Below are 13,110 nucleotides of genomic sequence, written 5' to 3'. Positions count from 1 at the left end.
ATTATTTTTAATCAGTTGGACGAGAAGAAGTTAAGTGACTAAACATGTCCATCTACACACTAAGCAGGACTACACACTAAACACACTAAGCACATCCACACACTAAATAGACATAGCACGTCCACACACTAAACACTAAGCACGTCCTCACACTAAGCACACAAGGCCAAATACACACTAAGCACGTCTACACACTAAGCACACTAAACCAACTAAACACCAAGCACATTAAGCATGTCCACACACTAACCATGACCACACACTAAACACACTAACCATGACCACACACTAAACACTAAACACACTAACCATGACCACACACTAAACACACTAACCATGACCACACACTAAACACACTAACCATGACCACACACTAAACACACTAACCATGACCACACACTAAACACACTAACCACGACCACACACAAAGCACGTCCACGTTGCTGAAAGGCTCCCAACAGAGGGGCGTATGAGGGGTAGTTGACTTAAGGATGGGAGGATCAATACCTCAAAGGTCTCCTGGGCTAAGAGCACGCGGTACAATGACCCACAACCTGCTCATGCACCAACAGACAACATGTTCAGGTAATGGCTGCTGCTTCTCACTCTGAAATGTCTCTGCTAAACCTTTCTGCTTGCTATTGTAGCTGTGGTGCTCTTGTTGGATGTATAACCCAATAATCTTGACTATATACTAGGGCTGGGCAACGATTAAAAGTTTTAATCGCATAGTATTGGAGAGTTAACTCGTGATTAATCGCACTTTTAAAATTCTATTTTAAATCCACTCCAATTGAAGTTAAATTATATTATTAAAAGGAATGTCACATTATCATTCATACCAAATGTACTTAATAAGCAAAAACCAGACCAAGTGATCTTGAGGGAGTTTTATTGACTCACTCAGTGTGGGTTGAATATGAAACTTACGGAACACCACAGATTTGGGAAGATTGGGCAACAGGCAGTTAATACAAGTACAATTGTAAACCAACAGTTACTATATAAGTGTAGTTAAATTCAAATAAGTAGCACCACATATTTGGGAATTGTAAACAGGCTGTCACTTACTGCAATTGTAATTGAATGTAAAGTAAGTGGAACTAAAAACAAATGATTTCTGTCCATTTTTATTAATCACGTCAAAATAAGACTGCGTTAACGCCTAATTAACTTGTTAACTTGCCCAGCCCTACTATATACAATATGTTTATTTTTCGAATGACTTCAGAATAACAAAGTGAGGGTAGAACAAAGTTGACTCAGTCAAAGAATGAGTGAGTTGACTGAGCCTTAATTGAAAAGCTTTTTCTAAAAGCATGTGTAGGAATACATTGTTATGTGGCCAGAGAACCAGAACAATTTTTTGAATATCATCTGGACCTAGAGGACCAGCAGACAGACAAAGGAAGGAGTTCAAGGCAGATCATTAAAAGGCAATCAAGAAAATAGAGGAATTTTGCATGAGATCAACAAATATAGATAACAAAACAAAGGTAGTTCATAAGTAGTATTTTGATTGACATGTCTCAGTGGTACTTTTATTGACATGTTCCTAGTGGTGCTTTAAGTGTATTGACATGTCAGCTTATAGAGCGCAACAGCGACCGGCCCCTTTTTTAACAGCTCTGGTTCCGGAAGCAAATTTACCATTAATTTTCTCCATTGACTTTTCGTAAAATCTTTATACAAAGAGTTTTAAGCCTCGGGGCAAAAAAAACTTAAGAAAAGGTAAAGGTACAAGACTGTACATTATTTTTTGTGAACGAGTGAAGGAACTACTCAACCCATAAACCGATGGTTACAACCCAGTAGTTTAACTTTTCATTAATCTAAATCCTGGTTGCTGTGGTAAGTGATCGAGTTCATTGGCAGCAATCATAGACTACTTCACTTTCGCGGGTGAGGGTAAATGTTTCCATGGTAACAGTGAGTTCCACCAATCAAAGACGTTGTGTTACACTTTAGGATGGTGGGTAGTGTAGAAGTAGTAGGTGGTTTCAAATGACATTGCGAATAAAACTAGTTTTTCTAAAAACTAGAAGTTCCTGTCTTTAACTTGTGGCTTCTACAGGAGCATATACCATTTCAAAATATATCAGGGCCTGGTACGTATACTTTGGATGGTTACGACATTATGGCTTTTAATCAAAACCCGTATGGAGAAGGTGAATGGGATTTTTACTTCTGGAACCACACTGTCCACCACTCTATTGTTCTAGCTGTTAAAAGGTTAGCTTATTGTGTTAGCTGTTGGGGGATTAGGGTTAACTTATTGTGTTAGCTGTTGGGGGGTTATGGTTAGCTTATTATGTGAGTTGTTAAAAGGTTAGCATTAGCTTATTGTGTTAGCTGTTAAATGGTTAGGGTTAGTTTATTGTGTTAGCTGTTAAAATTATTAGCTTATTGTATTAGCTGTTAAAGGACTGATGTCTTGCAGGACGATGGATGGGTGGGTTTTGGTGGTGCTGCTGCCCCTGCTGGCAACCTCCCAGGATGTTGATATCTGCAATGCCAAGCCCCGAGACCTCCCCCTAGAGCCTCACTGCATATACCGCAACCCCACCTCCGAAGATGAGTCCCCCATCCCGACCGGAGAGCCGGAGAAGATCCCAGAGTCCACCAACCCGCGGGTCTGGGAGCTGTCCAAGGCCAACGGATTCTTCGCCCTTTCCCTCTACAAGCAGCTGGCCCAGAGCAAGTCGAGCGACGCCAACATATTCATGTCTCCTATTAGCATCTCCACAGCCTTCGCCATGACCAAACTGGGAGCCTGCAATCAAACTCTGGAGCAGATCATGGAGGTAAGCATCGGGACCACTTGTGATTTGAGAGTGCTTGTAACCACGGTAACCTCACCTCTCTCTCCTAGGTGTTTGGCTTCACCACCATTAAGGAGAAGACATCGGACCAGGTGCATTTCTTCTTCGCCAAGCTCAACTGTCGTTTGTATCGTAAGAAGGACAAGAGCACAAAGCTTGTGTCTGCAAACCGACTGTTTGGAGAGCAGTCCCTGGCCTACAACCAGAACTACCAGAACATCAGCCAGATGGTGTACGGAGCCAAGCTGCTGCCCCTCAACTTCAAGGTAACCTTTTTACACCATTGTGGTTAACGACCTGCAGACAACGACCGGTAGAAGAACAGCCGTGTGCTGTGTGTTGCAGGAGAACCCAGAAGACGCCCGGGTCACCATCAACCACTGGGTGTCCAACCAGACTGAGGACAAGATCCGGGAGGTTCTGCCTGTGGGATCTTTGGACTCCAACACCATTCTGGTCCTGGTCAACACCATCTACTTCAAGGTCAGAACGATGGAGCCGTCCTTACTCCTCCAGTAGTCTTGGGTCAGGACAGTGTTATGGTCCCTCTCCTCCAGTAGTCTTAGGGCAGGACGGTGTTATGGACCCTCTCCTCCAGTAGTCTTAGGTCAGGACTGTGTTAGGATCCCTCTCCTCCAGTAGTCTTAGGTCAGGCGTTACAGATCCCTCTCCTCCAGTAGTCTTAGGTCAGGCGTTGCAGATCCCTCTCCTCCAGTAGTCTTAGGTCAGGCGTTACAGATCCCTCTCCTCCAGTAGTCTTAGGTCAGGCGTTACAGATCCCTCTCCTCCAGTAGTCTTAGGGCAGGACGGTGTTAGGATCCCTCTCCTCCAGTAGTCTTAGGTCAGGTGTTACAGATCCCTCTCCTCCAGTAGTCTTAGGTCAGGCGTTACAGATCCCTCTCCTCCAGTAGTCTTAGGGCAGGACAGTGTTAGGATCCCTCTCCTTCAGTAGTCGTAGTTCAGGAATTACAGATCCCTCTCCTCCAGTAGTCTTAGGGCAGGATGGTGTTATGGTCCCTCTCCTCCAGTAGTCTTAGGTCAGGACGGTGTTAGTATCCCTCTCCTCCAGTAGTCTTAGGTCAGGACGGTGTAATATATCTCCTGGTTCCTCTCCTGATGTCCTCTGATGTCGTCCTCAGGGTCAGTGGAAAAGCCAGTTTGACAAACAAAACGTCTACAAGGCGGACTTCACCGTCAGCGAGAGCCGAACCTGCAGCGTCTCCATGATGTTCCAGGAAACCAAGTTCCAGTACGCCCGTTTTCAGGACGACCAGGTCCAAGAAGTTCAAGTGCTGGAGCTACCCTACCGCGGCGAGGACATCACCATGGTCATCATTCTGCCCGCAAGAGACACGCCCCTCGCCAAGGTAACCACCAACCCAACCCAACCCCACCTGTAATCTTTAACCTCCATCAGTAACCTTTAACCTCCATCAGTAACCTTTAACCTCCATTATTAACTGTCACAACTCGGCTCCAAGGCTGTGCCAAAGTAGGGAGAACAAGCACGAGCTGGCTACTAGCAAGCAGCATTTATTTAACAATTCAATCAAGACAAACGTGTAAAGATCAGTATCAGTCATGAATGCATGTATGGATGTGTGATAGTGTATGTGCAGATCAAAAATAAACAAAAAGAAAGTGCTGCCATCAGGCCTGCTGGTGAACAGGGGTCAGTTCCCCGCCACCCCCTTCACAGAATGAGGAAGGTCTTTATAAGCAGAGCACACTGGCCCAGGTGTTCCTCATGCCGCTGACGATCCCCCCACTCAGCATCTGTAAAACACAACTCAAAAGAAACAGGGACACCTAGTGCCTGGGAGGAGGGATCGTCACACCCCCCCTCTTAGAAAAACTGGGGTTCTTTACCCTCCATCGGTAAAGGATGAGGCAGATTCATGGTTTAAAGAGCCTTTCTAGGTCTCAAACCTCATACCACACTGCCTGTCTCACACCTCGTACCACACTGCGTGTCTCACACCTTGTACCACACTGCCTGTCTCACACCTCGTACCACTCTGCCTCCAGTCATATAGAAGTCATATTCTATATCACTGGATAGACTCCAGAGCCGGCCGGACATCTCTTCCTGTCCTGCACTCGTTCATTTCATACATGCAGATAGGGATTTGTCTCCATTGACAACTTTGTTTCCCAGAAGAGTAACATGACTTCTGGAGTTCCTCAAGGATCTCTTCTTGGCCCTCCTTCATTATCTCTACATGCGACCCCCAGGTATCTCATGGGTAGCGCGCACATGCGACCCGGGACAACAATACTGCCAACCATAATTGTGCCGATGGCACACAAATTGATCCTTTGATTGTACTCCAATGTATCTCAGTGATAAATAACTGGATCCTCCAGAAGGGTCTACTGCTAAACATGGACCAAACAGAGATCAGTGCCTGAATCACTTAAGACATCAGGCCAGAAACCTGGGTGCTATCTTCAATTTGAAAATCTGGTTTACTTATAACCAAGTCAGCCTACTAGGACCTTAAATATAAGGATCGTAGGCCTATGATCTTACCAGACCTGGAATTGCTCCTGCATGCTTCCATCTCTGGTGGGCTTCATCACCGCCTTTCTAAGGGTTCTCCCAGACACAACAAAACACCACATTGCTCGTTCTCAAACTTCCCCCAGAGGGCTGAGTTTAAATCATCTTGCCGGCCTTTAAAACACTAAATGGTTTGGAGTCCTTATTCCCTATTAACAATCAAGAACTCTTAGGTGGTTTGGAGATGGCCTCATGTTTATAGACCTAAAATGAGGCATGGTGATCATTCATATGTCATGCTTCCTACACCTGAAGCAAACTCCCATCAACACTTGCGCCCCAAAAGATGTTTTTCTGGAGGGAGTAAGACAGAATGAAATCTGAAGCATCTCATCTGAGGCAGACGAGCTTCCTCGTTGGATACAAAAAGTTAGAGATGAACGGACTGAGAGGCCAACTATCCACTGGTTAGACTAGATGAGATCAGATAGACTGGTACTACGATACTGGACTGGATAAAGCTTTACTTGGAGTACGACCTGAAACAGAACTAATGGGAGCCTCTGGCGGAGGATCTCATGGTCGTGTTCTTCAGGTGGAGGAGATGCTGGACCTCCAGAAGCTTACGGAGTGGCTGGACGGCCTGCAGGAGACCACCGTCTCCGTCCAGATCCCTCGCTTCAGGGTGGAGGACGGATTCAGTCTGAAGGAGAAGCTGCAGGCATTGGGTCTGACGGACCTGTTCACCCCCCAGGCCAGCCTACCAGGTACTACACCAACACCACCCTAACACTACACCTACACCACCCTAACACTACACCTTCACCACCCTAACACTACACCGTACCTACACCACCCTAAACCTCCAGCTGTTATGTAGAATCTATTACCTGTTTGCATAATAACGCTAAACCCCCTGTATCGGCCGTCTGGCCGACCCAGTATCTGTAGTATGACCGACCCTGTATCGGCCGTATGACCATCCCTGTATCGGCCGCATGACTGCAGTGATGCTGAGCTGAATCCCGTCTGAACTCCTTCAGGTATTCTGGAGGAGGAGGCTGAGCTCTACGTCTCAGACGCCTACCACAAGGCCTTCCTGGAGGTGAGGACAGTCAATCATGTTTCTATTTTGCGTAACCATCTACTTGTTTTTGAGGTAAAAATACCAAACCCTTGGCAAAAAGTCGGCATTTATCAATGCAGTGCTTTCCGAAGGTGAACAACTCAGGGTTTTTAAAGTTGGTGCACATATAAGCTGCTTTCACATATGACCTCTGTCTTTTCTCTGCATTTGTGGAGCAGGAGGTTCGCCCGTGAGGATCATTCACACTTATTCACACTTTATGCCCGATATGCAGAGATTGGTGTCGCTCAGTCATCAGTAGAATCTCCGGCTGCTTAAGGGGGGGCGGGCTTGCAAGGGGCGGGATATGACGTAGGGTCTCGGTTTGTTTTGGTTTGACCACAGACAGTGCGCAGGCAGAACGGGCAGAACTCATTGCGATCATCTTAAATGTTATTGCAGCGATGCATATATTCCGTTGCATCCACAACATCCGCATTGATTGATGAAAGATTGGAGCATGAGTTAGAGACAAATAGAAAAAACGACAAACAAGAAAGGCGTTGCGAACGACTGCGTTACTGAAGGAAGAGAGCATCTCTTTTTTGGCTTCATTTCACATCAAACAAACACTGGGACAAATGTAGTTGATTTCTGTGTTTAACTGAGAAAACAGGGAGTGGAAGGACGGGACCCTATAATGTTCAGCTAACTGTTGTCAATAATAAGTGTTAACGAGAGTTAGCGCATGTGTGTGCGCGAGAATGGCAGTGTGTGTGTTAGTGGACGAGAGCGAGCGGTAGTGTGTGTCAGTTTAGTGAAGTATGAACGAGTCCGCTTTATTCCGACCATATTCAAACCTATAAGCAGACCCACTGCTGTTACCCCCGAGAGAATGTTTTTCCTGTGCTCCTCAACTACGGTTTGGGAGCCGACAGCAGGAAAGGTATAACATAATAATAAAAAAAACATTTTCTATATATGCGTGCAGCTGTGAACTCATGTATTGTAATTTGTTGTATGATGTGTAGCCTACTTTGAGGGTTACGATAAGACCTATCATTTAGTGTTCATCACGAATGACTCTGAAAAGCAGTGCCACATTAAAATATTTTTTAAACCATTCAGCGAACAAAGGGCAATAGACTGATTATCGATTAGAGTGCGGGTGCCACTTAATGACAAACGTAGACCGAAGCGTCATCAACACGCCCACTCAACTGGTGTGAAATGCCGACATCCTACTGCTCATTCACGTATATCATTCACATACATATATTAGCATTTCCTCCGGAGAACATACTACCTAGGGGGTAGTATTTTTTCAGGAGGTCCAACGTCAGGATATGTCATTCACATATACGGCACCTCCGTAGAACAGACGGAGAATAGACGGATGCACGTCCATATGTGAAAGCAGCTAATAGCTGCTTTCACATATGACCTCCGTCTTTTCTCCACATTTGTGGAGCAGGAGGTTCAACCGTGAGGGTCATTCACACTTATTCACACTTGACGCCCGAAATGCGGACGTCGGTGTCGCTCAGACATCAGTAGAATCTACGGATGGTTTAGGGGGGCGGGCTTGCAAGGGGTGGGGTATGACGTAGGGTCTAAATTCTCAAGAGGCGGGACATGACGTAGTATAATTGCGGCAGCTGTCACGTTGGTTTGTTGTTGTTTGACCGCAGACAGCATGAAAGCAGAACGGGCAGATCTTCTTAACTGTTGTTGCAGCGATACATCAGATATTTCGTTGCATCCACAACATCCGAGGCATCGATGAAAGATTGGAGCATGAGTTAGAAACCAATAGAAGGAACGATGAAGAAAGGCGTTGCGAAGGACTGCGTTACCGGAGAAAGATAATTAATAAGCCTTACCATGGGCAAAAGCGCCAGTATTCGTAACCTCTTCTTTAAGTTATACCTTAACATCTCACGTTGGTAAGGTTGGTCTGAAGCGCTCGTAGAACCTTCTTAGCTCTACCGTAGTGATGATTCAGCTTCTGCAGTCTTCGTCACTTTACAGTAATCTTTAGAAATCCCTGTTGGGCATGTTCATTCCAAGTTCGCGTCCGTAGCCAATTGAGACCAAATGAAACGGCATGTTTGAATTGAGGATATTGTATCGGCTGTTCTTTATTTTGGGTTGTGGGTACAGCAGGCAAGGTCAGCTCGACTCGCTTCCAATAATTTCAAAAACTCGCAACTTCAAACAATTATTTTATTTATTTTACAATTAAAAAATGAACAAAACTGTCTTCTAAATTAAGGAAATGATACTGGGAAACAAATAAACCTTTTATAAGCACAAGTGAACTTAATAAGCGATCAAAATACTTTTTTCAACCACCGCCTCTTTCCCTTGACATTTAGTTATCACCTGACATATGCGACAGATGTTTAAGGCAACCTGGTCGTACAGGAATCCGTGAAATGAGTTGGTCTACGTCCCGTATAGTAGCCTATATTTTAATTTAACGTATTTAATGGTAAGAGACTGCACGGGGATGGGCAATGGATAATGAGCGTTGTTTAATTAAATTACAATGCCACGGGAACAGCTGCCTCTGAACTGGCGATTCGTCACCATTATTTCTTATCACCGGGTTCGGCGTGAGAGTGTCCGGGACAGAAGATGTCTCTGAGCTGGACGGTGATGGCATGACTGTCTCCATGCTGGTACTGGCAAATCCTGGTACTCGCAGGTTTTGCGGTTGTTGGTTGGTGAACTGCTTTTTGAGGGATTTTAATTTCGTGATGAGTTGTGTCCTTCCCTTCACAATTCCCATTTCAGCAAGCTTCTTCACCATATGGTCGTACATTACTGCGTCTTTCGCAGTGCCCTTCATATGTGCGATCACCTCACTGTCGGCCCTCAAAGTAATCAGCTGAAAAACCTCTTTCCAGGTCATTCTCGTTTTGAGTCGTATGTCTCCTTGCCTCTCCTATATATGCAGCCTGCTCCTGGTGTGTTTTTTGTTCCTGCCATAGGGCGCGTTCCCGTCGTAGCGTCATCAACATGCCCACTAACGTGAAGTGCAAAATGCCGACATTCTACTGCTCATTCACATATAAGGTAATTAGCATATCCTCCAGAGAACATACTACCTCGGGGGTAGTATTTTTTCAGGAGGTCCAATGTCAGGATATGTCATTCACATATACGGCATGTCCGTAGAATCTACGGAGAATAGACGGATGCACGTCCATATGTGAAAGCAGCTATAGAAACCGCGCTTAAGCAGGCCTCCAATAAGCAAAGGACCTCTTCGGCAACAGGGGCCATAACTCACAATCAAACTAAAACGGTCAGCCCCATTGTTTGGTCAGCCCCCTGGCCGCTTCAAAGCTCACTCATTAGCCTCGTGGCATTAGCATGTCAGCATGCACGCTCATTAGCCTCGTGGAGATTGCATGTCAGCGTGCTCGCTCGTTAGCCTCGTGGAATTAGCATGTTAGCATGCTTGCAGAACATTGCACACGACGAGTTGGCGCAACCACGCCCATTTGCTTCAGAAAATGTGCATGTTAAACTAAACTGCCATTCGTTTACTGCAAGTTAGCTGCTAGTTATGAGCAAGTAATCTTCTAGTTGCCGTAGTGATGCGAGTGTCCCCCCAGGTCAATGAGGAGGGCAGTTATCTTCTAGTTAGCTGCTAGTTATGAGCAAGTAATCTTCTAGTTGCCGTAGTGATGTGAGTGTCCCCCCAGGTCAATGAGGAGGGCAGTTATCTTCTAGTTAGCTGCTAGTTAGGAGCTAGTTATCTTCTAGTTGCTGTAGTGATGGGAGTGTCCCCCCAGGTCAACGAGGAGGGCAGCGAGGCTGCCGCCTCCACGGCGGTCGTGGCCGTCGGCCGCTCCTTCAACCTGAACCGGGAGCTGTTCGTGGCGGACCGGCCCTTCCTGCTGCTGATCCGGGAGAAGACCATCAACACGCTGGTGTTCACCGGCCGCGTGGCCGACCCCTGCTAACAAGGGCTAGCTACACGTACCTGTTGACGTGTGCGCTAACACAGGCTAGCTACACGTACCTGTTGACGTGTGCGCTAACACGGGCTAGCTACTTGCACGTGTTGATGTGTTCACTTTCTGATGTGAAATCTGCTCTTGTATTATGCTAAACGCAAATAAATATTATCTGATTGTGTGTGTGTGTGTGTGTGTGTGACCTTTATTTATCAGGACGTGTCATTGCACCTTTTTAGCAAGACAGAAACCAATCACTGAAAGCCCATGAACACATGATAGACGGATCACATGAACACATGAGAGACGGATCACATGAACACATCAGAGAAACTCAGGATTATAACAATGAAAGAAACCTGAGGCTGAATAGCAACAGGTTCCAGCACCGTTCCCGTTTCAGTCCTTCAGCCGGTCTGTAGTGAAGGACTGAAGCGTAGGAGAAGCAGGCGGGGCTTGAAAGTCCTTCAGGATCAGTGTTCACCCTCTGCCCTCTTCTGGCTCTAGAAGTCAGCAGGAGATGATCACTGAGCTCTTCATCCAGTGGGAAGGGTTAACTAACCACTAAGGGCTTGTTCATGGACCAGTGGTTCAGCCAGCAGCCCTCAAAGGGATTCAGAGATGTCAACTGTCCCGAACCCAGACCCAGATTCATAGGCTGTGGATTTCTAAATGCATCATTGTGCGTCCACTAGGGGAGTTGGCTGGGTTAGCTTGGGTTTCCGTTAGCGTCTTCCATTGACTTGTAGGGTTACAGTAGCCTAGCTCCTGTTCATGTTAGGGGAGTAATGCTAGAGTAGAGTCCCCATACTCCCAGTGCCCAATGTGGGCACTGGGAGTATGGGGAATTAATTCTGAATGCACAATGCACTATGGAATTAAACAACTCGTCTGAATGTGGGGAAGACGGGAAAACACCAACAGAAGATATGAGTGTCCCCTTGAGGACATTGGGCTTTGGTATCGGACCAAAACCTCAGTGACCCAAAGATTCCTAAAGCCGCGAGGGAGAGGCTGAATCCTTGTGATACAAAGGGTCCAAATTGACGGTGAGGTAGAGGCTGCAGACTAGTACAAAACGTGTCCAGACTCCAAACTTAAAAGCTGTTTCCTGGGGAGAAAATTTTTAAAAAGCTTATACGAAAAAAGCCTAGTTTATTAAGATGTAGATTAGACGGAGGTGCTACTAAACAAAGTACCAGGTACTTTTTTTGGCGATGGAAACGCAAAAAAAGGCGAGTGAGCCAAGTCGAGGCGAGTTGAGCTGGTACTGTCGGTGGAAAAGGGGCAATAGACCGTGTTGAAACATTTTGAACCCATGTTAGCTCTACAAAGACCATGTTAAAACATTTACACCCCCAGTGAACCACAGACCCTAACCAAGTGCCAAGCACTAACAATAACTAGGTTAACCCATTCCCTGTATACAACAAAGATAGCTAGGATAAGATTCTACACAACATATCCTAGCTTATGTGTATGTCTCAAATAGAAAACCAGAGGAAACAAATTGCTTCTTCTATCAGATAAGATATTTAAGAGTTATTCATAATATATTTAATTCACATTAAAGGGTTGAATCAGGTAATGACAGTACTGGTCAGGTGATGTTAATGACCAGTGGCGGATCTACCATTAAGGTGGAGTAGGCAATTGCCTTAGGCCCCCAACCATTTTTATTTTATTTTTTTTACACAAGTACACAAACAGAGACGACGCAAGATGAGTCTAAACGCAAAAAAATAAAATAAAGGGTTAGGAAATAAAGTTACCCAAGCGACTCAAATAAAAGAAAAAAGTGAAAAGACGCCGATAAATATTTGGCAACGGTGCCAAAGATGACACTTTTTTACGGCTATTGTTGGGGATACAGACAGGAACAACAACGTCCAAAGCATTGAACATGCCGCTACAGCAGCAGCAGCAAGCTGTGAAGTGGCGCTAGATGAAGACCTGTGAGAAGACGTCAATAAGTAGGACTCTGTCAGAAGCGTGTGATGTGGTGAACAATCTATCTTTTTTTTTTCTCTCTCTCTCTTTTTCTTTTTATATATATATGTATATTTATATACTGTATATATATATAGATTGTTTGAAATGTTCAATCTCAAGTGCAATGCCAATTGCAACCTCACACATAAAAGTAAATTATTCCTCTTGGTAATATTTGTTAAGTATATGGCTGTTTGTGATGTTTTGCTAAGTAGGCTTATATGACTGTTTGTGGGGGTTTACCCTAACTACTTGTCTTGCTGTTATACTGATATTGATTTGATCTTAAAAAAAAAGAATAAACAGTGCTGGCATTTTGGCAGCAGGTGTTATTTGAAACCTTATTCTCTGTTGGGTTCCATCGTGACTATTAGTTTGTGTACTGCTACACTTTGTGTTCTCTGCTTTCCATCTTCATTTTGGAGTAAAGAAGTGTATGCAGGGTTTAAAGGGGAAGATTTTTTTTTCTCATCTCCAACCTTTACTTCCGCGTGGATTAGCTTTACCTGCCTATCCATCATTCAGTCTGTACATTTTTTTTCTCTGTTCTCTTTAAAAGATCGGATGAGGTGGGCCCCATACATATCTTTGCCTTAGGCCCCCAATTTGCTAAATCTGCCACTGATAATGACAGTACTGTCTCTGTCTTGTCTTTGTCTTATACTGGTCAGGTGATGTGTTTAAGATGCGTGTGTGTGATGGTTATATTTGTTGAGATAATATTCAACAAAATGACATCTGAGCAGTTCTATTGTT

General features: G+C 45.0%; 1 protein-coding gene across 1 annotated transcript; it reads left to right on the top strand.

Annotated features, from left to right (window-relative positions):
* The first annotated feature begins 448 nt into the window (after positions 1-448).
* serpinc1 (serpin peptidase inhibitor, clade C (antithrombin), member 1) lies at positions 449-10,543 on the top strand. Its single transcript, XM_084473329.1, has 8 exons — positions 449-585; positions 2,441-2,804; positions 2,873-3,088; positions 3,168-3,305; positions 3,962-4,189; positions 5,921-6,092; positions 6,369-6,430; positions 10,198-10,543. Exons 1-8 carry the CDS (start codon positions 578-580, stop codon positions 10,366-10,368), a joined length of 1,359 nt encoding a protein of 452 aa, XP_084329455.1. The 5' UTR covers positions 449-577; the 3' UTR covers positions 10,369-10,543.
* Positions 10,544-13,110: the final 2,567 nt, after the last annotated feature.

Source organism: Micromesistius poutassou, assembly GCF_964030765.1.
Source record: "Micromesistius poutassou genome assembly, chromosome: 9".
Lineage (NCBI taxonomy): Eukaryota > Metazoa > Chordata > Actinopteri > Gadiformes > Gadidae > Micromesistius > Micromesistius poutassou.
Note: the sequence above shows the minus strand (reverse complement) of the source record. Positions and strands in the feature narration are given on the sequence as shown.

Coding starts and splice junctions, on each gene's coding strand:
- serpinc1 (XM_084473329.1), top strand. Junction 3,306..3,961: donor TCAACACCATCTACTTCAAG/GTCAGAACGATG, acceptor TGTCGTCCTCAG/GGTCAGTGGAAAAGCCAGTT. Junction 6,431..10,197: donor ACCACAAGGCCTTCCTGGAG/GTGAGGACAGTC, acceptor GTGTCCCCCCAG/GTCAACGAGGAGGGCAGCGA.